Raw genomic sequence first — 23,820 nt, 5'->3', positions numbered from 1 at the left:
TTATCAATTCTAGTCATTGCTAGAGGAGATACCCAGCATATAGCAAGAAGTAAACGGTGGTAATCCATTGGATCCTGTGCACTTGGGAAAAGTTATTCATCATTTGTCGCAGTCAGATTAACCACCACTAACACTATAGTCTGTGAGCTGGGAAAGACCCATCATTGTTTGGTAAATGGAGTTGTGTTTGTAAATTCAACCCACAAAAGTGTGCATCAATGGAAAGATCTAAGCTGCAGAAAAATCCTGAAACTAGTACTTCATCTGTTTTTATTAAAAAAAATCAAGACAAGACTTTATATTTTACACTCACATGCTATGGCAAAAGTGAAGAAAAGACAGGAGATGATTCTGTAAAAGAATAATTAAGAGAACATTTGAAATTAAATTTGACATTGTCTTGTGTGAAGTGTCACAGGCAGAGAGCTTACAGTTTTATAAGTATTAGCCTTTTTATGAGATACCAATAGCTTTATACCAAAAGTTTTGTTCTGCATAAAAATGTACAACTTTAAAAGAAAAAGTAGCTTAATAGATTATATTATGTAGAATAGTAGAAAGTTAAATATGTAACTCTAGAATGAGAATAAAGCTACTGTTCAGGAGTGAGTTATTGCAGAAAGGTAGATGTTAGTTAAATTTCTTCAAACATTTGTGAAAAGTCTAATTATTAATTTTGTACATGGTGAGATTTATTTGTCAAAATACTGTTTATCTTGATGGACAACTAGACTACCATCAATTCTGTAAATGGTAAGGATCATAGGCAATAAAGACTTATGTAGCTCCAATTAGTCAGAGAATAATGTCTACTTTTGTACATAAAATGTTTTCTACACTGTGGTCTGTGTAAACTGAATACAAGGCTAATCCTGGAGTTTTAGTGTTTTACTCCATTTTTCTCCCTAATGTACCCTTCTGTACTTATCAGGTCAAAACAATCTTCCTCCAATGATCTGGTTTCCCTCCGTTTCTGTCAAACTGTACATCAGCTTAACAGCCTCTAGGAAGTGACTGCAAACACGAAATAAACTGTTTAGGCCTCCAAGCAAATAGAGATAGTAGAGAGGATCATCACTCGTCATGAGCGATTGCCCTCCCTCTCTCTGGTCACCATCAATGTTTATTTAAATGGTCTTTCTGTGGTTGGGCTGAATGACCAGACAACGGTTAGAGATTAATATCTGCTGGATGAATTAGGCTTTTACCGTAAGTAATTAGTTTATTATAGCAGTGACCTATTAAATGAGGGTAAGACCAAATGAGAGAAAAATATCTCCTCCACCAGTTAGTCTAATGTTGATCTCAGCTGAGCTCCTTCATGGAAAGAATCCACTCACTGGCAGAGCTGATCATCCTGAATCCCGACAGACACAGGTTTTTATGTCTGTTGAATATTAGAAAATGAAGTTTTTTCATAACATGATTATTACTGATCAAAATAATTTTATTGTGTAGAGACAAAGCAATCTCTTGTCTCATTCATTTTGAGAATGAAAGAGAGACAAGAGGATCATATTTGTAGCCATATTTTTACTAAAACTCATATATAAATAACAAAGTTTATGAAAGTTGATCTAAAAATTATTATGGAAAATTATTTTTATTCAACAAAGAAGCTTGTTTCTGATAGGAAATGAGATACGCCTATGTCAAAAGATAATAAAACAAGGTCCAGAATGCATTACCGTGTCTTATATTTAATTTTAATTGAGGTTGGAAGGTCTACTGTCTTTGACACTTCTAAATATGAATATTACTTCAAATCACAAGAAATATGTTGGTCGAATTAAAAGATTACTTTAAACTTAAGTCTGCCAAGGGCATGAATTATGTTGGGCATGCACAACTATAAGTAGATGAAAGACAGTAAATAACAAATCCAGACATCCAGTGTCCATGACATCAGCTTTACTTTTATTGTCAAGCAGCCATCATGCAGAGGTGAGTCAGTCTTCATTAGGTCAAAAAGAGTGATAGCATTGAATTGCGTGAGATTAATATGCAAATTACAGATGTACTGGAAGCATATGTGAATGGTACACATGGTATACATATCAGAGCTGTGGGGCTAATGCTACAGGCTCTCTCTTTGAAACAATGTGTCAAGGACATAAAGCCTAAAAATGTATCAGTGCAATATCACTATTCAGTCTGATACAGCTGATGATAATTCTTGACCAAACTATTACCCACTATGCTGTGTTGGAAGAAATATTTCAATCCAGTCATCAATATTGCAAAACTCCATACTCTATTAATTTATTGAAACCGATAAATTAAGTGGCTGTTTGTAGAGAACATCCCGAATTACAATTATTGAAATAAAGGCCCAGTGACATAAAATGAAAAAGGTTTTTGGGACAGTTATGTAAACCTAGCATTTTATTGTTAAGATGCAAAAACTACTGTTATCAGCAGCCCATCAAAGTTTTATTTAGCATTTTTAATCTAGGCCTTCATAAGGTCTGAGTTACTCTGATACTTATCTGGCTTAGAGCTATCTCCAGCTGATCAGATAAATTAGCATGAAAGTTTGGTACCAAGTTTGGCATACTGCATTTTTAAATCAAAAAACATTGACAGATCCAGCTTTGGTAAAACTATAAAATAATAGGTTAACATTGGCTAACCAAGCTGAAATCATAGACTGAATTGGACTAAATTGTGAAATCATTGGTGTGTTATTCAAAACCACTCTGTGATAACAGAAACACCTACTCACTGGTCTGCTCAGTTGGCTGCTGGGGAGCAATTGGAACAGTTTATTCAGTGAGCAACAGCTAGAGAATAAGCTTGAAATAACACAGTTAATTGCCGACAGCCCAGTTTTAAACCAAACAGCAGTTGGTGCGTTAGGGAGTTATGAGGACTTAAGGTGGAATGTATGAAGTGTGTGTGCCCCTATGTGTTTGTGTGTGTTAGTAATGGCTAGTTGTGAGTGTGCAGTCAGTCTCGAGGCTCTGCAGGGTCATATCCCATTAAGAGAAAGTTACAAGGTTGAGCTTAATCAACCCCAGGGGAGACCCTATCACTTCCAACATTACCTCACACTATGCCTTTAAAACCCTGTTGCCTCAGTTTCCCAAAAATATCAACCATGAATCTATAGGCAAGGATAATCAACTTTAATACAGAGCTTAATGGCATGACTTACAATGTTGCAGTCCAATTCTTCACTTAAATCTTCATGGACCATTGACTCTAAAAACATCTCTTAACAAATCTCCAGGTCTGCAGTTTAATAAGGCACAGTGAACCTTAAGGGTAGCATTAACCATTACGTGGTTGTTAAAGTTTAAAAGAGCTGTATAGTTCTTGTATAGCATTATTAGATGTTCCAAATATGTGAAGAATATTGTTTGAACATTTTTCTAAACTTAATATGCATTTCACTACATGGTATAATTTTTTTCAAAAGACAGATTTTAATGATAGAATATACTCCTAAGTGATGCTTGGAACTACGAATGGGATGGTAACCAGTATCAAGGTATATCAAGGTCTCAACAATTCTAGTTCTTAAAAGGCTGAAACTTTCTATCATGTACCATTTGTGCAGTTCAAAGTTCCTTTTATGAAATGTCTAGGAAAGTGCCAGAGACACTGAAGTATTCTTCAGCTGTTTGGGGCATAGAGTAACACAGCACTGACCTGCCTCACTTGTTACTTACTGCTCAGTATCATTTAGCTGGTAAAAACAAGATTGAGACACTTGCTCCTTACCATAAAAAACAACAACAAATCTCCCTGTCTGAATATATCTATTGTCACAAAGAACAGTGTTAGACCTAAAGTTGCTTTAAGGAAGAGAAAAGTGTTTTTATACTAAATCAGCCAGGCTACAAACTGCATGTTTTGTAATAAATGGGTTTTCTTTGATCAAGAAACCTTAATGCAAAAATATGGACCAAGGTTGGTTTGATCAATGCTGTGCTTACCTGTATTAATGTGCTTTATTCAGGCTACTGTTTATTTATACTGTTAATAGATATAACTAAAATCAACTGGTATTACCGGAATTATTTAACTATCACCTTTATTGAACTGCAATACGTTTCAAAGGGTTTTAAAAGAAAATCATAAGGACCTAGTTATTATATTTGACATTTACAACATGTTGAATATTAAGGCTTTTTATATAAATAGAAAAAAATATGGGGACCATTTTATTTATTAACTTTTTTTTCTCATGCTGGAGTTGCCACTTGATCCTATTTTGTATGTTATGGTGTGTTATGCCATTTTCATCTTTTCCAATTCCTGTCACGTCTAATAAATTGCAAATTATGCTTTTCAAAACTAAACCACAATAAATTTCCCTTGGATATTTTTAGGGAAGAAAATTGTTTCATTTAGACTAGACGATCTGCAAGTTTGCTTGTTGCATGAACAGACAGAAAACAAGCATACTATGAAAAACCTACAAACACTGTACAGTAAAACATAAATACAAACAACTAAAAGTACAAGATATGCAATTGAATGCACAATATGCCCTAAATATAAATTATTGCCAAACTGACTTTTAGAGTTGAAAACAAAACTTTGCTACAAGAAATCAACTTTCCAAAACATATAGATAGCACTACAGCCAGAGGTCATTTTTGGAGTGTAATGGCAGAAGAGGGAAACATTTTCAGTTGCTACAGCTGTGGAATTGAAGAAGTATGTTGAAAATGTGCTTCTCGGTTCATCCATTGTGAAAATAGCATTCAAGGTTACCCATAATAAGTAACCTTAAATGAATAATTAATCCAGAAATTCCAGAAGAAATTCTCCACCCCTTTGCAACACTAAAAGTATGTTGCAAATTATTTTTTAATCATACTCTGAGAATCTAAAATCATTCACTCAAGGTAAAACATGAGGCAAAACACCTAAAATCAAGGGATTGTGGTCATACAGCACACTAAAGAGGTTCTATGTTTGCATTTTAAGAGCCATTAGTGGAACATAAAGTAACTAACTATGCAATTACACATTCAGTCACATAAGTTTCTTAAATTTCACCACATACTTCAATACATTTTAAAGAGCCACAAAACATAACAATGAGTACATGGTCACTTAGGATGTTAAGTAATCCACACTTGTATATAACTGCAGGGGTCTAAAAGAAGCAAGAGTCATTTTTCCTCATGTAAGATTAATTGTAAGCGGCATCTTATTCAGTCAATAAACTTTCTGGTAGATGATACAGGAAAATGCTTAACAGTTTAAAAAGTCAGTAAAAGTATAATAAATCAACCTGATGTGATGTGTGATTGAATTAGACGCTGATTTAACTTTCACAGCACATGCGGCTAATAAAACAAAATAACTGCTGGTTTTTATGTGAAGCATTTAAATGACTGAGTCCAACATGACTCAAAGAGAGCTCTTAAAACTGTGGTTTTTATACCCAGAGCAGAATTGTGCTGAACATATAATACATGCAACATAATGCAAAAAAATGGCTACCTTTTCCCCCTTCTAAAAATTACACACTGGTGCTTATTTTCTCATTTGAGAAATGAAGTGAAATGATGAGAAGTTTCACTGATTTCTTTAGACTAAGGACCTTTTCAGAAATCAAATAAGAGTCTATTTCATTAGAATGCAACAGTGTAGGTATTGTCTGAAGTTTGCAGTTTGTTTTTAAAAAGCTGGAACATTTAATTTACTGCAAAAGATTCTGAAACTTACTGTAGTATAGCCCGGACAGCCAGTTATAGAAGAGGAAAGTAAAATTAGAGCAGAAATGTCCCTGCCCAATGTGGTAACAATTTTTCACTGACTTCAGACATTGTCTAACTTCATCTAAACTCGCAGCAGAATTATTAGAAATAATAATCAGTATGTTTAAGTGTGAAGGTAAGTTGATAATATTATCTTGGCTTTTCTGAATGAGGACAGACAGATGAAGTGCTGTTAGTTAGGCTGGGTGTTGTCGAGGAGAGCGAGGCCCGTGCAGGAGTCCTCCGGGGGTTCCTGACAGAGACAGAGCACTCTTTGTGTAGCGGTACCCCTGCCCCGGTGGCCTGAAACGGGCCAGCACCGTCGCGGGACTTGCTTTTCTCTAGGTCAGAAGTGTTCTGTCGACAGCTCATTGATCACAGATCATCTCGTCATTCGATCGCTGCTCGCCAAATGATGTGTGGACACAAACACACGTGCAAACACGCGCACATGAATTCACACTTTAAAGCATAATCAGATACTCCACGGCGGCTATTAAAACAATGCGGTCTTCCTCCCCGGTGAGGGAATGTATAACAAAGTGTCCAGCGGTAGCTTTGCAGGCAGAGAGTGAGCTGGAGCGCCGGGCTGTCACTGGTATAGTAAAACATGGGGCCAAGGGCCTCGCAGGCTGGGTTTACGGGCTCTAAGGACTCATGAAAAGTGAACAAAAAGCCCAGTTCTGAGCCGACCGCACAAGATGCAGCCGGGGGTTTCACTGGCCATGTCCTCTGCTCTCTCCTGTTGCTGTTAAACTAAGTGGACTTTTATGGGAGAGCAGTAATGGTTGCTTCTGTGAGCCGGCACCATAACTATAATAATTATACAGGGCATGGGAAGGTTTTCAAAATTATATGCATCTCATTTCCATACGTCTATCTGTGATTATGAAGTCTCCACATGGACATTGATGCGTTAGACTGGCCACAGATGCCTCAGCAGTGAACCCTAATGTGGAAAGCTTTCTGATCACATCTGCCTGAAGAAACAGCCTCCAAGTTAAAATGTGAAGCAGAATCTAGTTTCAAAGATATGATGTCATATTTCACATTATGAAAAACTAGCAAATATAGCAAAAAACTGTGGAAGACCTGTGTTGCTTTTTCGCATACATATATACCGTAATATATGTCTGTGGATTCACATCAATCAGTTATTTGCCCAGTCCTGTGTCAGCATGGGCCCTTCCAGGAATTCCTCCATATCAATGTTGTGAAGCAGTGAAGAAATAAAGTATAGGCTGAGTGTGATGAGGGTTCCAGGCTGCACTTCGGTCAGGTGGCTAAGCTGTGCTGTGCAACTCAAATGGCCCATGACTTACCACACAAGAAGCTATTCGAAGACTGATCATCTACTGCATGTGCAACAATATTTGCTTTATGGTTGGCTACAATGAATGAGGACTTTCCATGTTTCAACAGGCGTAAGAATCAAGAGAGACGAATGCAGGGTCAAAAATTTTTACAATTAAATCCCAGCACTTACATTATTCTGCATGGACAAACAGAGCAGAGCTATAAATGAGAAAAACTACCAATACACTGTCAATCCCTCATAGCCCCAAAAATAGAAAAAAATGTCTTAATTATCGGTGAGTACAAGTCTCTGCAGTAGTGATTTTACACTGATTTATAACCCACAGCATAATGGAGCTTTAATTCTTTATTCATCTCTCTCCATCTTGTAATCCGAATCCCCATTTTCCATCTTTTCCAGATTTGCAGACAGACAGCAGCTTACAGTCAGTGCGGTTAGCAAGAAAATTTGATACACACATTCAGTATGACCCTTTACCTTAAATAAAATGTGGAGAGAAACAGGAAAGATTGGATTTGCTGTAAACTGTAAACATTCCAGGTCTCTACCCAACCATACACTACGCCTTACTGGGTCTATATGCTGTATATATAATGTTTTACAGCGTTGAACCTGTGGTCTTGCTGCCCACAGAGCAAAACAGACACTGCTGACGTGTTCATCCCTCCTATCTGGGGTGGGGGGGTTGTTGGGTATGAGTACTGGGCTTTTGTCCCACCACATGTCTATTGTGGCTAAACCTTTCCCCTGGGGGCAATTAGGGCCTTTTAGTTTGTTGTAAGAGGACCTAAGTACGAGTGGGTTGAGCCAGAAAAAACATTTTTGAGCTAAACCAAAAACAGAAGTGCATTGAGCTCCTCTGCGCTCCTGGACTTCTGAGCATCTCTCTATTAAGAAATGTGCAGGCCTACACTGAACAGACAGGAACTGTGGCAGCTTTACAGGGGCAAAGAGGTGACAGGGTAGGGAGAAGGGTGGGCTTCAACTCCACTAAAGACCAAGCCAAGAGGGCAAACAACTCAAGACCAACAATGTTGTTGGGCAAAGACATGCTTGGTGAGAAATGTGGAGTTAGAGGATATCCATGTTTTATTTGAACTTTCACACAGCTGAACGGAAACCTGGGGCGAGAGAAGTGCAACAGGTAACGGTATGCAGTGAGATCTGCCTTAGCATGCAGAAAACAAACATATGCATGTTGTTTAACAACAGAGAGACAGAGCAATGAAAAGACATTATTGTAAACAGAGGCAGCAACAGCTGAGGTGTTAGTCCACCCCTGTGAGAGATAAGCATAAAGAGTGGGTATAAGCACGTAATTGAAAGAGTCTGTTTGCACAAGGATGAAAATAATTGCGCAAGTATGTTCTTAGAGATGTTGACAGATAGACACTTGAGGAAGTAAAGAAACTACAAGAGCAAAAGAAAAAACAAGGTAAGCCATCTTTAAGGGTGTATATTCTCTCAGCGTTGAGTCCTTATCTCTTAGATAACATTTCCCATGGCAGGCCTGAGTGAATCGCCAGTGAACAGTGATGGAACCACAGAGCAAAAAAAACATGAGTGATGAGGAGGGGTTAAGAGAACTGAACCCATTTAAGTCACCCAAATAAGGTTCTGTGCAAGCCTGTGATAGATGCTCCAGAGTTCCTGAGGGAAAGAGAGCATGGCAGTGGGAATGGTGATGGGTGGGAAGTGAGTGAGGGGTCCTGCGATCGCCACTTAATGAAAACAAATTGGGCTGACAAACGGCACAGGCTTAATGTCCAAAAAGAAATATGTAAACTAAGTTTGAACAGTCACGTAAACCACTTCGAAGTAATACTCAACCTTTTAAATAAATGTATGCTACATAAGTAAAAGAAATATGCTAAATATAAATACATGTTTATATTTAGAGTTCCAATGATAACTACATTTTCCATGTGTTTATATAGTCATAATCTGACTGAAGAGGCAGTCAAAAACAAGCAGAATGCATTTGACATAAAAAGTGACAGAATTCTACTTTTTGGAACTTTTGTAAAAAAAAATAAATAAATAAATAAATAAATAAAAATCAATAACTAAAAACTACACCACAGTTCCCCTGCATATATTAATTCAGTTTCTGAAAAGTACACTTAGATTTGAGAAAATACAGACTCAAAGTTGATCAAAATTTCCCAATATAATTCCTACAATTATAAGCTCATTCAATCAGATTCCAGAGAGACTGATGTTTCGTTTTTCCCCCTGACTTTGTGTGAGATAGGAAGACTTTCCCCCACCTGTTGGTGTGCATTGCCAGTCAGTAGGCTGAAATAAGGCTACAAGACAGTTTCAGGTGAATATACAGAAGTATGGTCCATCACTCTGATTAAGGTAACACTGTTTAAAAACTACAGCAAGTTATCAAAACCATGTCTGTTAAGCAAACTTAGGGTTATCGCAAGAAATGATAACCCTAAATAAAAATACTTAGGGTTATCGTTTCTTACGAACATTACAGTGGTCTATGCCTACTTTACTATAAAGTTCTTGTGTAACGTACGGAGTTGCATGAAGCAGCACTGTAAGCACATTTGTAGTATGTTTGAATAAATTGAGCACTCTTCCATTACTAACGTGTTCTCAGAAACTTCACAAATGTGTTTTTTTTTAATCAAAGCGTATGTGTACGTTTTGATGCATGTGCATAAATAATGGTGTGCACACACATGTTCTCTCAGAAATCTGTTTCAGTCTGAATTGTTACAAGTGGTGCCATTATTTAACAAAAGACTTAAGCCAGCATTTAAAGGCAAGAATGACACTAATAATTTAGTTACCCTAAATGATTTACAAAAACCAGATTGCAGTCACAGTTATTCTGGAAATGTATTTGTTATCAACTAACAGAGGTAATGCCAGTAATAAAACACCATGGTGTAATACCTCTTAAATTACCCCATAAAAACTCCAGAAAACCCTCAAATACACAAAACTATGCATTTTGACTTGTTCATTAAGTCTCACTAAGAGGATACCATCTACAATCAATATTTTCCTTAAGTTTAACTCATTGGAAAGCCTATAAAAACAGCCCAAGTGGTTAAACACCACAATCTCCCCAGATAGGAGCCCTCACAGAGACATAAATCTAAAGTGTTTTGCTGAACTCCTTGTTATGGCTGTACGTCTATTTCAGCAGTCACAAACATGTTGCCCCTCTCTCTCTCTCTCTGCAACATCATGGGAACCATCTGAAATCTAAACTTTGCTTGAAAAAGAATGTGGCGCATTCATTTGCCCAACTTACTGTTAATGTCTGCCAAGGATAGAAGTTGGAGGCAGAGCAAAGCTACAATTCTTGGAGAATAAAAACTCAGATGCAGAAGCGAAAAAAGAAATTGGAGACCATACATTGTGATTTAAATACATGAAGTCAAAATGAAATAACCTCATTGCCGGTGCCTTACTGATTTTAATTCTTGAGTCCACAATTAGACTTTCACAGTTTACAAGTCTTTTAAACTGTACAGTTTGCACATGTAAAGGCTAAAAATGTTTTTAAACTGTACGGTTTGCACATGTAAAGGCTAAAAATGTTTGCCCATGAGTTAAACAACTTCAGTTCACAGGCCTGACTGTGCTTAGGTTACACAATAGATCAGGAAGAAATCATCCTGTGCACAGTATTCATAATGTAAAGGACTGTTCAAAGTGCAGAAATTGTTGTTTAATACATTCAAGGTGTTATAAACTTGAATTTTACATGGTAATGCAATATGTAGACAGATGGGCAGGGTCTCACATACTCCTCATCTCCCACGTTTTAGTGTTTTACAGGCTCTGAGATTAATTTACATTTACCGCCATTTATTTTATGCCAACTCTGACAAGCAAAAGAAACACATGTTAATCCTTGTTAATGAAACACATTCCCACACAATGATGGTACCACCACCATGTTTCACTGTGGAATCTGCACATTCTGGGAGAGATTATGGTTTAAGCTTCAACTTTAGTCTAATTTAGTTTTTAGTTTACGTTTAGCTGTATTTTTAGTTTATGTTGTCTTGTGCCTCTAACAGTAACAGTATGGTCCAGAAGATTGTCAATACATCTTCATTAGTATTTCTCATTTTTGCTCTTTTTGTTTGCCATGTCTGGTGTTTTTTATGTACTGAGGAGAAAATTGGTAAATCTTGACCTCACAAGCTTTATCTTACTCAAAATGTTTCTTGTGTCCCTACATGGCTTTGGGAAAGCATTCCAAACATGTTTGACATTTGTTTGCAACTATGAAAATTCTACATTTCCTTCCACTTTACAGTTATGCACTACTGTCGGTCTATCCTAAAATCCCTGTAAAATTACTCAAGTCTGTGGTTTGTAAAAAAATAAATAAATTTTGAGTCATCACACACATCACAAAACACTGTGTCAAACTTCAAGATCCCTGAAAAATGACGGTCTTTGGTAGGGTTCAAAGATTCATGCAGTCTTGTAAAATAACTGATTATTCCTGAAGGTGCAATCTGCGTGTGGTTTTGTTTTTCTTTTTTCAGCCTTTAGGGAAAAAAAAAAACATGGAGCATGAGCAGGACCGAAGCCATTAGGGTGAGAGCGTAAATGTAGGTGGGAAGCTGCAGAGCCTGACAAAGTGATGGGACTACCTAAATATTACAGTATGCACACTTAACCTACACATCTAAAATCTAGCCTAAATACAGAGGCGCCCAGAGCTTAAGCCAGGGTATCCGAAGTTGCAGCGGATGTGAAGACAAGAGAATCTGCTCCAGACAGCTGAATTAAAGCATGACCTATGGTCCCTGTTGAGTAACATTAGGGAGCTTTCAGTGTGCAGGCACCGCTCTGTTGACTGTTCATCATTGCTCGGGAAAGTGGACAGTTGCCATTACATGCACACACACAAATGCCTTACTTTACAATAACACAGTGGCAGCCATGACTCCACATTTGTCAAGAGGATGTTTAAAACGAGTCTTCATTATTGGTCTTTATTTTGGAGATGGAGGAGAAGGCGTGCAGACCGATAGGAGAAGAATCATCTGGTTAACATCGAGTTCCTCACCTTAAGCGACTACGTGGGACGAGATAGGAAGGGTGGGGGGTGTCGGGGTTGAGCAGACGAATACCGACTAGGAGGGAAAGAATTGCTGATAAGAGGTAACCTGTGTCTGTTGGCTGAGGGATATTAAATCATAGTCAGTCACTCCCATGAGTTCACAAACACCAGCATTCCCATTGCTCTAAAACTCTCTTATCACACCAATCAGTTATCTGGATGCTCCAACAAACATGTCTGCTATCATCAAAACACTCACTCCTCCACATGCAAACACACACATGCAAAAAATATGCATCAGAAAGCAATTCATCCAGACAAGCTTTGCCTAACAAATTGGACCTAATTTTAGTCATAACTAATTGAAATAAAAAAAAATTATAAACAATATGAAGCACAGTGTTTAAAGTGAAGCATTGAATTTACAGTGTCTAGTAAAATTACTGAAACCCCTTGAACTTTAATGACTTTTTTGAGGGGCTTTTTATGACAGAGAAAGACAAATTAGTGCATAATTGAAAAGCTGAAAGAAAGCTACAGACAGTTTTGAAATATTTTCCAAAGTAAAAATCAGAATTTTTTAAAGGCCAATTATTGGCCTTAATTTGTAAAACTATTTTCTAGAATTACAGTTGCATGTCACTACCAGCAACCATGGATCAAGCTCAGTCAGACTGAATGGAGAAAAAAAATCTATTTTCAGGTCCTTCCTTAAAGCCTGAGTTAGATTTAGGTTTGGACTTTGGACAAATCTATCTTTCATTGTAGCTTTACGCTCTGAGCCACCGTTCTGTTGAGAGGTGAACTTCTGGCACACCTTTGTCTTTTGCAGCTTCTGTTTTTATCCAGGATTTCACTACATGTAACTCCATCCACCTTCCGATCAGCTCTGACCAGTTTTCCTGTTCACGCTGCAAAATAGACCCCTCTTAGCATGGTGCTGCTATCACTCCATAAAGGAAATTCTATGTTCTCCAGAGTTACAACAGGCCACTTTTTGGCCACTTCACTGATCAATCTTTGTCACTTTAGGCAGACAGCCATGTCTTCACAGGTGTGAAGCCCCCCCATAACTTTTCAGTTTTTGGAAGGTTGTTTGAACAGTCCTTTGTGAGATTTCCAAAGCTTAGAATATTGTTTTAAAATCTAACCTACTTTCTCCCTAAGCAGTGTGGTTTTATGAGACTGTTGGTCAGCCAAGGTTCTCTAGGAAACCTCTGAGGTGTTCAAAGAACAGCTGGTAGGTGACTTCAAGGTTTTCAGGTTAAAAGTACAGGGGAGTGAATGTAAAAAAATAATAATAATAATATCTTTATTTTTTCTTAGACTTCACAATAATTATCTACTTCTTTTGGATCCATAACATAAAATATAATTAAAATACATTGAAGTTTGTGACTGCAACATGACAAACAGGGGTACAAATGCTTTTATAAGACATTGTGTATGTAGGTTAATGTTGTACTTACTTTTGTTGCCCACCAAGAAGACAACAGGCTGGATATCAGACTCTTCATTTGCCTTCTTCACCGTGCTGAACCAATCCTCCAGGTTCTCAAAGCTCTGGTAGTTTGTGATGTCATATACTAAAAGAACACCCTGTACGGGAAAAGGACAAGAATATTATTTATTTTTGATTTGACAAACATGCATTAAATTATGGCAAAAAGGAAGTAAAACATAAATTTTTGTTTAATTTTATCTGAGGCAGATTGATGATACATATCAAATAAAAATAGAAACAGTAGGTGGCACTGCTTCTCTTTCTACAGTGAAGCACAGTCTCGCTTAAGCACAGATAAACAATTTCCCACTGATATTATGTTGATATGATTACAAGAATTCAAGAGGATCTCTTTAAAAATAAAAATATAGCTTTGCATATAAATAACTTCAGAATTTGTCATTCAAGATTCAGATTTACTGAGGTCAATTTAGGTCAATTCCTCTGGGCCAATGAATGTAGGCTGTCTACGCCTGTTTTCTCCACCCTCAGTAATCCAGAACAGCGTAAAAAAAATAAAAAATAAAGTCACAAGACAATAACAGACTGATGTTTGGGTGAACAGTCAGGTCAAGAGATGTTTACATGAACATAAAAATAAAGTAGAAATTGTAGAGACAGAAAACCTGCGGACTGAAATTAGGATCAATAACATCGTTATCAATACTAAAACTTTTATTTTTCAAAGAACTGGAAAGCAGCGAGTGCAGAGGAAAATAACTCTCCTTTTACAGCATGATGCAACATGACTGAAAAGCTTTTTGTTGCTTTTTGTTCAACTGACACGCACTGTCACAACACGTAATGTTAGTGATGACAGGTTAGACCTCCGACAATTATCCAGAGCCTTTCTGAACAGCCATGATTGATTACAGGATATTCAGTGCCAAACAAAAGGCGTTAAGTTTTATGCAACTCTTATGAGAAAAGGTAAAGTAAGCAAAGTGTTATAAATTGGCAAAGATGTATGACAAGAAGGAAAGAACAGGAAAAAAAAACATGATTTATGATTAAACTTTTAGTATGTTTTGAAAAATGTTGAGAAAGTTCCCCTATCAAAGCATAGAAAAAACACCTTTTTTGTCTTATCTGGCCTCTGTTTAGATGAAAAGTTATACAGCTAGTACACTGGAACAAACATTCACAGTATAAGTAGGGCCCCCTAATTGTGTGTACAATGGACCTTACCAGAGGGGCCGCTTTTCATTGGCTGATGCTCATTCTACGTGGTCACGTGGTTGGCGGTCTCACAAACACACGCTTCCCGTTAACTAAGTACAGCATAATAGCAGTACTGATACAACTTCTGCACAGTCTTACGTTAGCTAAACAGCTCAATATGCAATGTATACTGTATGTGACATACACTAAAGATTTTATTTTAGCAGAGAAGGCTTTGGACTAAACTGTTACTCGTGTTAGCCACAATAGCACCAAGTGCAGCTAGTCAATCAACCATCGCTGTGTTCAGGGAAGCGCTGATTAATAATCGAGAAATAAATATCAAGCCTGGAAACTTGATATCGTAATGGACTGAATATTAACGTAATCTTTGCTCGTCTTGCGGGGCGCAGGCGGTTGCCACGGTAACAGGTGTGCTTAAACTACAAAGAGAGAGAGGGTAAAAAGGTACGAGTGGTTTTGAGTTGATCACCTGTTCGGGTTATTTTACCTTTGTTTACCTTTGCTGTGGCGCATTACAGCCGCTGTAGTTTTTAAACGTTGGACTACGTTGGACTCATTTGTGACTATACGTCATTCACAACAAATATTAAATAGAACAAATATATTTCATAAAATTTTAACAAACAAATGGCTTCTACCGCGATAATTATGTGAAATTAAATTAATTATATCCCAGCTTGAGAAGATTTGCCTTTACCTTAACAGAACTCTTTGGATCCTTCTATCAGTCTGTAGCTTCTCATATTGAAGTCATCAAACCAAAGTTCAGATCATCCATAACTGACTGACACCTGCTAGCCTCAGGTTTGCAACCAGCTTGTGACTGAGAAACCAGTAACTTCCTCCCAGATGATGATATGAACTTGTTACCTCCTCTGTCCATTGTAGTAGCTGATATATTGTGAAAATCCGGTAGAAATGATGCACTAATGGAGTCATTTTTACATAGAAACAACGCGCTACGAGGCTTTGCTTGTGAGACTTGTGGTCACGTGGGTCGGTTGTGGGCGGAGCTTGGTAAGGTCCATTAAGTGCCTGTAGCAATTAAGTGCCTGCAGCACTTAATGCTACAGGCGGCTCTGACTTTATTAAATGCGATTATGGATGCATTTTCAATAGAAATAGCACCTTACAAAAGCATTCATATACCTGGAACTGTCATTTAAAACTCACTTAATGTGAAAATAGTCTAGTAGTGGGTATTTTGAACTCAGTATAAGTCCAGCTGTTCTGTCAAAGATCAAAGAGAGAGGGAGGAAGTTCAAACCGTCTCTTCCGTCAATCAACATGAGCAAAAATCAAATCCCTGACTCCACGTCTCTGCTAACCGCACAGCCAGATAGAGATTTAAACAGGAGCGGCAAAAGCAAATGAGGTAGACTGGCAGTGCTTGCAAGACATGTTGCTATGCTGGCTGGATAGCAAGGTGTTACTATGTCATAAAAGTCATGAGATTTTCATACAACAGTCTTCAGTCAGAGCCCTCTTCAGATTTGTTTGTTTCAGTTTTTACTTGTAATAATATAAAATGTATGAATATCCTTTTTCAGATTTTTACATAGGAGAAAAGGGAAAAAACAATATACATTCATAATCTCAAAATATTGGTTCAGTTTCAAATTAACTATTAGATTATTACACAAGCAGAAATGTTCCTGTTTAATACTTTTTGAGATTCAATACGAACTGCAGATGTTATATTTTATATATTATTTAGCAAAAGAGCAAAAGAGTGACAGGCTATGATTTTCTGCTGATGATACTTTGAGAACGGAAATCTAGGACCATATGATTGTACATTAATAGTTATATTTCTTGTGCTTCAAGTGGTTCAACAAAGTACCCAAAGCAAAGAAACACACTGTACAAAGATCAACAACATAAAATAAGAGTGAACTTACATGAGCTCCATATACATATTTATCCAGCATTTTGCCCCCTAATGTTTGGCCTCCAATGTCCCACACTTGCAGGGTCACATTCAAATTGCCTGGAATAAAGACAGAAGACAGAAATAGGCTAAACATTAAGAAAGATTACATTTGCAAGAGAACAAATAAACCTGCAGCCCACCTTTTTCTTATTGGTTACAGTTCTTAGAATAAAAAGTTGCAACAGGCAGAAAAGACATAAAAAACTTGAATTATACATTGGTCAGAAATAGACAGATTACTCCAGCATTACAAATATTTATCAAGATATAAATATCTTGATCAAAGTTACTTTGTTAATGCTTTGTCAGCTAAAAAAACGATAAAATGTGATCTGCCTGACATTTAAGGATTTCTTTCCAGGATTCTCTTTCAGTAAACACCATAGTCCTTTGGAAGTAATGGATGAATTCCACCACAGCCTATATTAAGCACAGCAGATTTTTTTTTTTTTTTTTGGTATATTAAAGACTTTTTTCACACAAAATGAAAACAATAAAGTAGTAATTAATCTTTCATGCTAGGGGCTCCTAAACTGGCAGATTATATGTAGCTAAGATCCAAGTATATCAAGCAGAGAGATAGAGGGGAATGAATATGTCCGCTTACCCTCTAATTTTAAAAGTCTCAGTGACTTTTTATTTCCCTGTTTGTATTATGCCATCGCCTGCCAAGTAGGTAAAGTGAGGAGAATTATGTGCTGTTAGGAGAAATAGCAATAATTAAATGCAATAGTAAAGACACAGAAGACTGTTGTGCTTATGCTTGTGGAAAGAGAAAAGAAGAGTTGAATGATGGGAAGTGAGAGAAAGACCAAAAACCAAATAAATATTTTCTTCCTTCGGAAAATGAAAAGGGCTTAAAAAGGAAGAGGGAGGACCGGACAGTGAGGAATTTGTGTTTGAGTGACGGCCTGCAGCTCCGATGGGGATGAGAGCGTGCGCTCTGGACACGACTGGATGAGTCGACCCCTTCAGAAGTCCTCTTTTTAAATAAAAGACAGGAAGCGTTGAGGTTCACAGTCTCTACAGCTAGACTATACACCGTCAACGTCAAGTTACACCAGAGAACGCAACGAATTACAGCTCCCTGGTGTCATAAAGAGCCATCCCCACCCACCCAGCATGCTCAGACACCAGCTTTCTTTGGGTTTTAAAAAGGCCTATGCTGACTAAACACAGGGACTGTAATTCTGCATATTTACAGCAAAAACACAAAATGCCACTATGAGCAAGACCGAAACACTAAAACTAGGGATGCACCGATCTGATTTTTGCTGGTCGATATTGATTTCAGGTCTAATATACTGATTCCATTTTTTTGTGGCACAAAAAATTCTCATAAATTATTTGTTTGAGCTGGGAAGTTTTAATTCAACTGAAAAATAAAAGAATTATGAAGCTCCCATATTTCTGGGAGTACAAGTTACAGTTTTTTTTATGGTTTGGCTGGTCCTGCAACATATACGTTTTTTCTTCTTCATGGCACAATTTTTTACTTTTGAGGCTTCTACTGCAGAGTGACTAAGCACTTCAGAAAATACATTTTTTTCTTTTTAAATGTTAAAGCATATATCCCTAACCTTTCTCTGACTTTTTTATGATCTAAAATAAAAGTTCAATAAGAATATTATGCTGGTTGATGTATTTATAGACCAAAAATGGTGGGAGCTTATTGTCCTAGGTTTTAAAAGTTAAGTAGAAAGAAATTTGTTTTCTTCCTATTTCACCTACAGATCCAATGTCAAATTTTATCCTCTGGCTATTTGATTGTAAACATCAAACAGACAGTATGTTGCTAATATCACTTATCTTAGTGGGATTTGACGTTGACGAGGAGAAAAAGGGCCAATAGGTCTGACAGAGTTTATCAAGTGGATTTTAGCTCCTGTCAGGCCCCTCTCCGCTGCCTTTACCTCACTGGTTTGGCAGGGACATCTGGAAGAAGTATTGTTATAAAAAGCACACACAGAGGAGGTTGTTGTGTGCCAGTCGGCCTCCTCTCACCTCTGCCTGCGTTGGAAAATGTACATTAAGTTTGACAAGCTGGGCCTTCATGGGGAGAGGAGCCAGCGCTGGCTATATGCTACTCTTCCCCCTGCTGCAGAAGGCCCTTACAGCCCCATAGAGACCCGCACAACCTCTCCAAAACGAGGGCGAGCGGGGGTCCTGACAAAATTTGGGACCACCCAGCTTGAGGAGCCACACTCCTCTTCATCAGCTCATCAACACCCGATTCCCCAGAAAATGGGCCATTTAACAACTTGGGTGTTGACTCCAGCTTTGTTGCCGCCCCAATAATACAGACATCTGAAATCTATATTTAAACTGAGCCAACAGTTTTAATGCTGGGTTTCAAACAAAAAAAAAATTTTTTAATAAATAAAACACTGAAAAGAGGGAGAGGTCATACAATTAACAGCATTTGTTCAGATTCACATTAAGTAGCTCAGCACAGCCTGAGATGATAGTTGGCTCTTTTCAACCAGACTCCACCGCAACATTTTTGGGGGTTTAGTTCTCCTAAGCCTTCTGAGCTGAAACGGACACAAATTCAAAACAGAGTCCCTCAGCCAACTCAGGAATCAGCATGACTTTTACTTTTAGCACTTAATTTGCCTTGCTTAATCTTGTTTTATTAGTAATGAAAGAATGGAGCTTTCTGGATTTTAGGCTTTGGCTAAGGATGAAAAAAATACATTTAAATGCAAAAAATTCCTATTTTAGAAAGAGAGACTTTAAAAGAGGGTTGAAACTTTCTTTCAAACAAAGCAAAAAGCCATAAACATTTAATTTTTAGATTTGACGAGAATATATAAAGTGCCCTTATTTCAAGTGAGTTATGTATAAACACAAAAATTGCATTTACTCAAGCATAAATTGTTACTTTGGGCATAAATCTGACCAGTGGTCTTGTGGAGAGCATAAAAAATTGTGCCGCTTGCTCAAGAGAGGAGAGCTTTCAGAGCGAATAAGCCTGAGAAGTGGCAGACACTCGACAATGAGGAGCTAGCAGAAAAGACACATTCAGCTCACACATTGACGTTAATGAAAAACTCTGCCTGGAAATGAAAAAACGAGGAGAAATAAGTGACAGAGACTAATAGGGAACAACGGGCACCTTTGTGTCATAGATGTTTCTATTAAAGTTGAGGTTATATAAAAGAAATACAAAATTTACAGTGTTGTACTGGCAAGGTTGACTGGTCAAGCTCTGAAAATACATATTCTCTGCAGTTGTGCAACATATGTCTGTGCAGTCTCTCAAAATGAGAAGCACTCCCTAAAGATTATGAAGGTGTCTCACCTGGAAGGCTTATTCTCTTCAGAAAGAAATCCAGGCCGATGGTTTGTTTGTACTGCTTCCCAAAGGCCTCCTGTGCAAATCTGGTGGCGAGTGATGTCTGAAACAGAATGACAAAAGGACAGACGTAGAGAATTAGAGCCAGACATCTCTTGAGTCATCAAAAGAACTAAAAATATGCCATTCAAAGCAGAGCTATGGGTGCAAAAAACGATTTAAGGATACAGGAGAAGCCTTTATTCAGTGTGTGTTATTTATTTAATTTAGTGTCTATGCACCACAGTGTGAAAAGGGATGAAATCGGACCCTTTTCATTGAAAATAAACATAATGTTAAAGAACTTCCTGAAAAGGTGATATTTTGACCCATTAAAAAAACGCCAGTCTGTTTCGATTTTCTTCAGTTTTTATTTTTTATTTTTTGGTGAATGATTGCATTTTAAAATATTCCTCACAATTCAAGAAAACTACAGTTCCCTGATTCTTCATAAGGAATCCATGCAGCCATAATTTATTAGAAATGTTAGAAACTTTACGACAAGTTTCATCTTTCAAACAGTCAGAAACTCTGACTGATTTGAACTGATTTTGAAATGTGAACTGATGTAATTGTCTGCTTCCTCAGCCATAGGAGTGACAGTTCAAATCATAGTAAATTACAAAAACAGGTGTCAAAGAATGTGTCATGTCTCTGGACTGAAGACCTAATAATTATTAAACAATTATTAAACTTCCATCACTGTCATTGTTGCATTTGAGAAAGCGGAAAAAATAGCATGTCAAGAGCTCTCCTAAAATCCGTGGGAATTCATAGCACAGTCAGTACATGCCAACTGTAATTCATTTTGATGGATGAGCCAAAGAAAAAAGCATGAAGAGGTGGATGTCTATTAGCTATCTTTAGAGCAGCGTGCTTACATAAACACAACAGAGAAGGGAAGCAGTGGGATTCCCTTAGAGTTCATGACTGTCAGTAAATGAATTTTAATGTGATGTCTGACAATCACTGCTAGTTGAGGGATTTAAAATTCGATTCTTTCTTTCAGTTCACTAAGCTTTAAGCTAAGCCTGTGTCCTTTTCAGCTGAAAGGGTTTAGATTTAGTCTAATGGTCTTACAAATAAGGCAGGATGTCTTTCAAATTAATCCAATAAGAGACAGTATAATATAGTGTAAATAGGAGAGCCTCTTAAAATGGCTTACTGAAGTCTTTTAGAGACATACAAATGTGTTTGATTTTCTAGCACTGCAATTTATCTCTTAAGTTAAAAATGTACCTTAAATGGGATCAAAGGAATAAAAACGTTCCTCATTTATTAAATACCTAAAAATCAAGAATTGCAAACATTTTCAATCCAGAAAACAGGGTGTACTGCTAAAGCATGTTTTTTGTTTAATAAAAAATTTATTGTATATGTTAGAGTCATAGCAGGTCAAGACTTCAAAGCAAGCAGAATGTTAATATCAGCAGTAAAAAGCCAAATCAGTGCATCTCAAATCTAAGTCTTACTGTTTCGCCCATACAGAGTTTTCACAAGTAACATGCCCATTAAAACTAATGTAAAATATTTATTCACTGATTTTTGGAAAACATTTGCTGGTTGTTTTTTTAGTACTACCTACCAAAGAACGTGTTTCAGTCTCCAGCGTAAAGAAGAAATTGCTAGGAGTGACTGACGTAACAAGGAGAAAATCAGCCATTTAAGTAGCTCAAACAATCAGTGACAACATAAGACTAACAAGCCTGGACTGCAGAAATGTATTCCACATGCTCATGTTGGGCCTATTGGCCATTTCTCTTGGCATTGCAGTAGCTTGCCTCTCTTCCTTCAACACAGTTTTATTTTATTTAATTTTTTTTACCATGGTACAAATGGAACTAACCAGCAAATGTAAAAGCTGGCGTAATTCTGACACACAGACAGAGAACAGCACAGGGTCACCACTGATACCACTGCCGGGAAACTGGAGGCAGAAACTTGCAGAGAGAAAAAAAAAAACATGGAACATTGACAACAATCATGTGATTCAACAAAACTTTCTTTTTACTTTTAAAAACAGTAAGCTGGAAATGTTGTCCAGCTAACAGTTTACTCTTCTGTTACTCTTCTGTGCCTAGAGTTCCTTTTTGTCCTATGGATCACAGAGCAGCAAATACTAAGGAAAAACTGAGTCTTCTAACTCAGGTTGAAAAATAGAGCAGTGTGTAAGGTCAGCCCTGCGTCTTAAAAGTCTGGCTATATCTGAGATTCCATATTTTAAAAACATTTCACTAAGGTGCACAAGTCTCTCCACATCTCCCCATATTCTGAACGGACAACAAACCGCAAGCTAAAATACCAATGAAAACGCTGTCCAAGAAAAACTGATCCGATTGCAATTTGCTCAGCAAATTGACATTAATAAGGGAGGAAACGGCATTCAAGATGTCAGTCAGGGGTGCCTAGTCAAAATGGGGGGGCAGGGCTGCTGTTTTCTGTCCAAAACAGACAAGCAGGTAAGTCATTGAGACAGAGATGAGCTGACACCTGGGAGCAATGTGAGCGGGGGTTATTAATGTAGCGTATCTACAAAGAGTTGTGTGTGTGCGTGGGTGCATGTATGTGTGTGTATGTCCCACACAAGGCAGTGCCTCCCAGAAGAAAATGTCGACCTTCTGGAATGAGAACACTAATTTTTCTCTTCGTGTCTCCCCTTTACAGCAACGTTCATTTTCTATCTCCCAAAAGGAAGGAGAGATTAGTCACAAAAGGGGATGTGTGGCTAAAAAAGCACTTGACAAGCCTGTCTTAAAATCACAATCAGTCTGGGATTCAAGATGCAGTGAAGAAGAAATGTGGCTGAATTGTCATGACAACCTCCTCGCTTTACTGCAAACAATTGTTTAATGTCACAAGGAGAAGAAAAATTCCCTGCTGTTAATGTAGGCTTGCCTATTTTTACAAGACTTAAACATAACCCGGTGTATCAGCTACAAAGCTAAACAGGACATAACAACGGCATTTAAAATTTTTAAGCTTTCAAAAATAAAAGCTATCTAAAAGCAAAAGCCATACATGTTAACTTGCACAACTAATACAAAAGTCTATGAATGACATCCAATGTTTTTTGGTCATAATTAGGGAACACAGAGGCATTTTCTCACAGGAACTGATACAGCATAATTTTTTTTAAATGAGGCCTCTCCCTGCAGCCATATGCATATGGAGTTTGCATGTGCATTTGCCAGGAGATCCTGCTGATGGAAAGCAACCACAAGCTGCAGGATTTGGGCCCAGCAAACTGAGGTCTTTATCAACTGTCACACAGCAAGTAGTGCTGCATAGTGCACAAGTTTTACTCAAAAAGGTTGGCTAAAACACATGACTTTAGAGACACATCTTTTTAGATATGAAGCTTGACAAGTCAAATATACATTTATTAAGGTAATTAAATCTTAACAACATAGGCTGGTAATAGTTTTTTAACCACTGCATGAGAGACGCTTATTTACTATCCTCTTGTGTGGATATAATATGGATTAAGGGTCAGACAGACTTAAGAGGTTTAAAGCAACAGATCTGAGTAAGATTTAACGGCACAAAATACTCATTTTGCATAGTTGATGTCACATAAAACCTGCAATTAGAAAGGTTTTATTGTTCCTTTATAGAAGACATGTTTAGCTTGATGCCAAAATATTTAGAAAATAAAACGTCAATGTACATTACTAATTGTAGAAAACATATAGGTTAGATAATTAGAACCTTTCTATGAGCCATTTAAAAGAAATGAGTGGTTTTATATTTGCTAAACATACAGTTACCTT

At 37.4% G+C, this 23,820-nt stretch overlaps 1 protein-coding gene across 1 annotated transcript in view; it reads right to left on the bottom strand.

Annotated features, from left to right (window-relative positions):
- The window catches only part of rab28 (RAB28, member RAS oncogene family), a 33,140-nt gene that overhangs the window by 7,540 nt on the left and 1,780 nt on the right, over nucleotides 1-23,820 (bottom strand). The window contains exons 3-5 of the mRNA XM_044126645.1: nucleotides 20,018-20,114; nucleotides 16,682-16,770; nucleotides 13,561-13,690 (exon numbers count right to left, since the gene is read on the bottom strand). Of these exons, the coding sequence (XP_043982580.1) occupies nucleotides 13,561-13,690; nucleotides 16,682-16,770; nucleotides 20,018-20,114 (316 nt within the window). The remainder of the gene's footprint in view (nucleotides 1-13,560; nucleotides 13,691-16,681; nucleotides 16,771-20,017; nucleotides 20,115-23,820) is intronic.

This window comes from Gambusia affinis, linkage group LG09 (genome assembly GCF_019740435.1).
Source record: "Gambusia affinis linkage group LG09, SWU_Gaff_1.0, whole genome shotgun sequence".
NCBI classification, from domain to species: domain Eukaryota; kingdom Metazoa; phylum Chordata; class Actinopteri; order Cyprinodontiformes; family Poeciliidae; genus Gambusia; species Gambusia affinis.
This window is presented reverse-complemented; position numbering and strand designations above follow the sequence as displayed.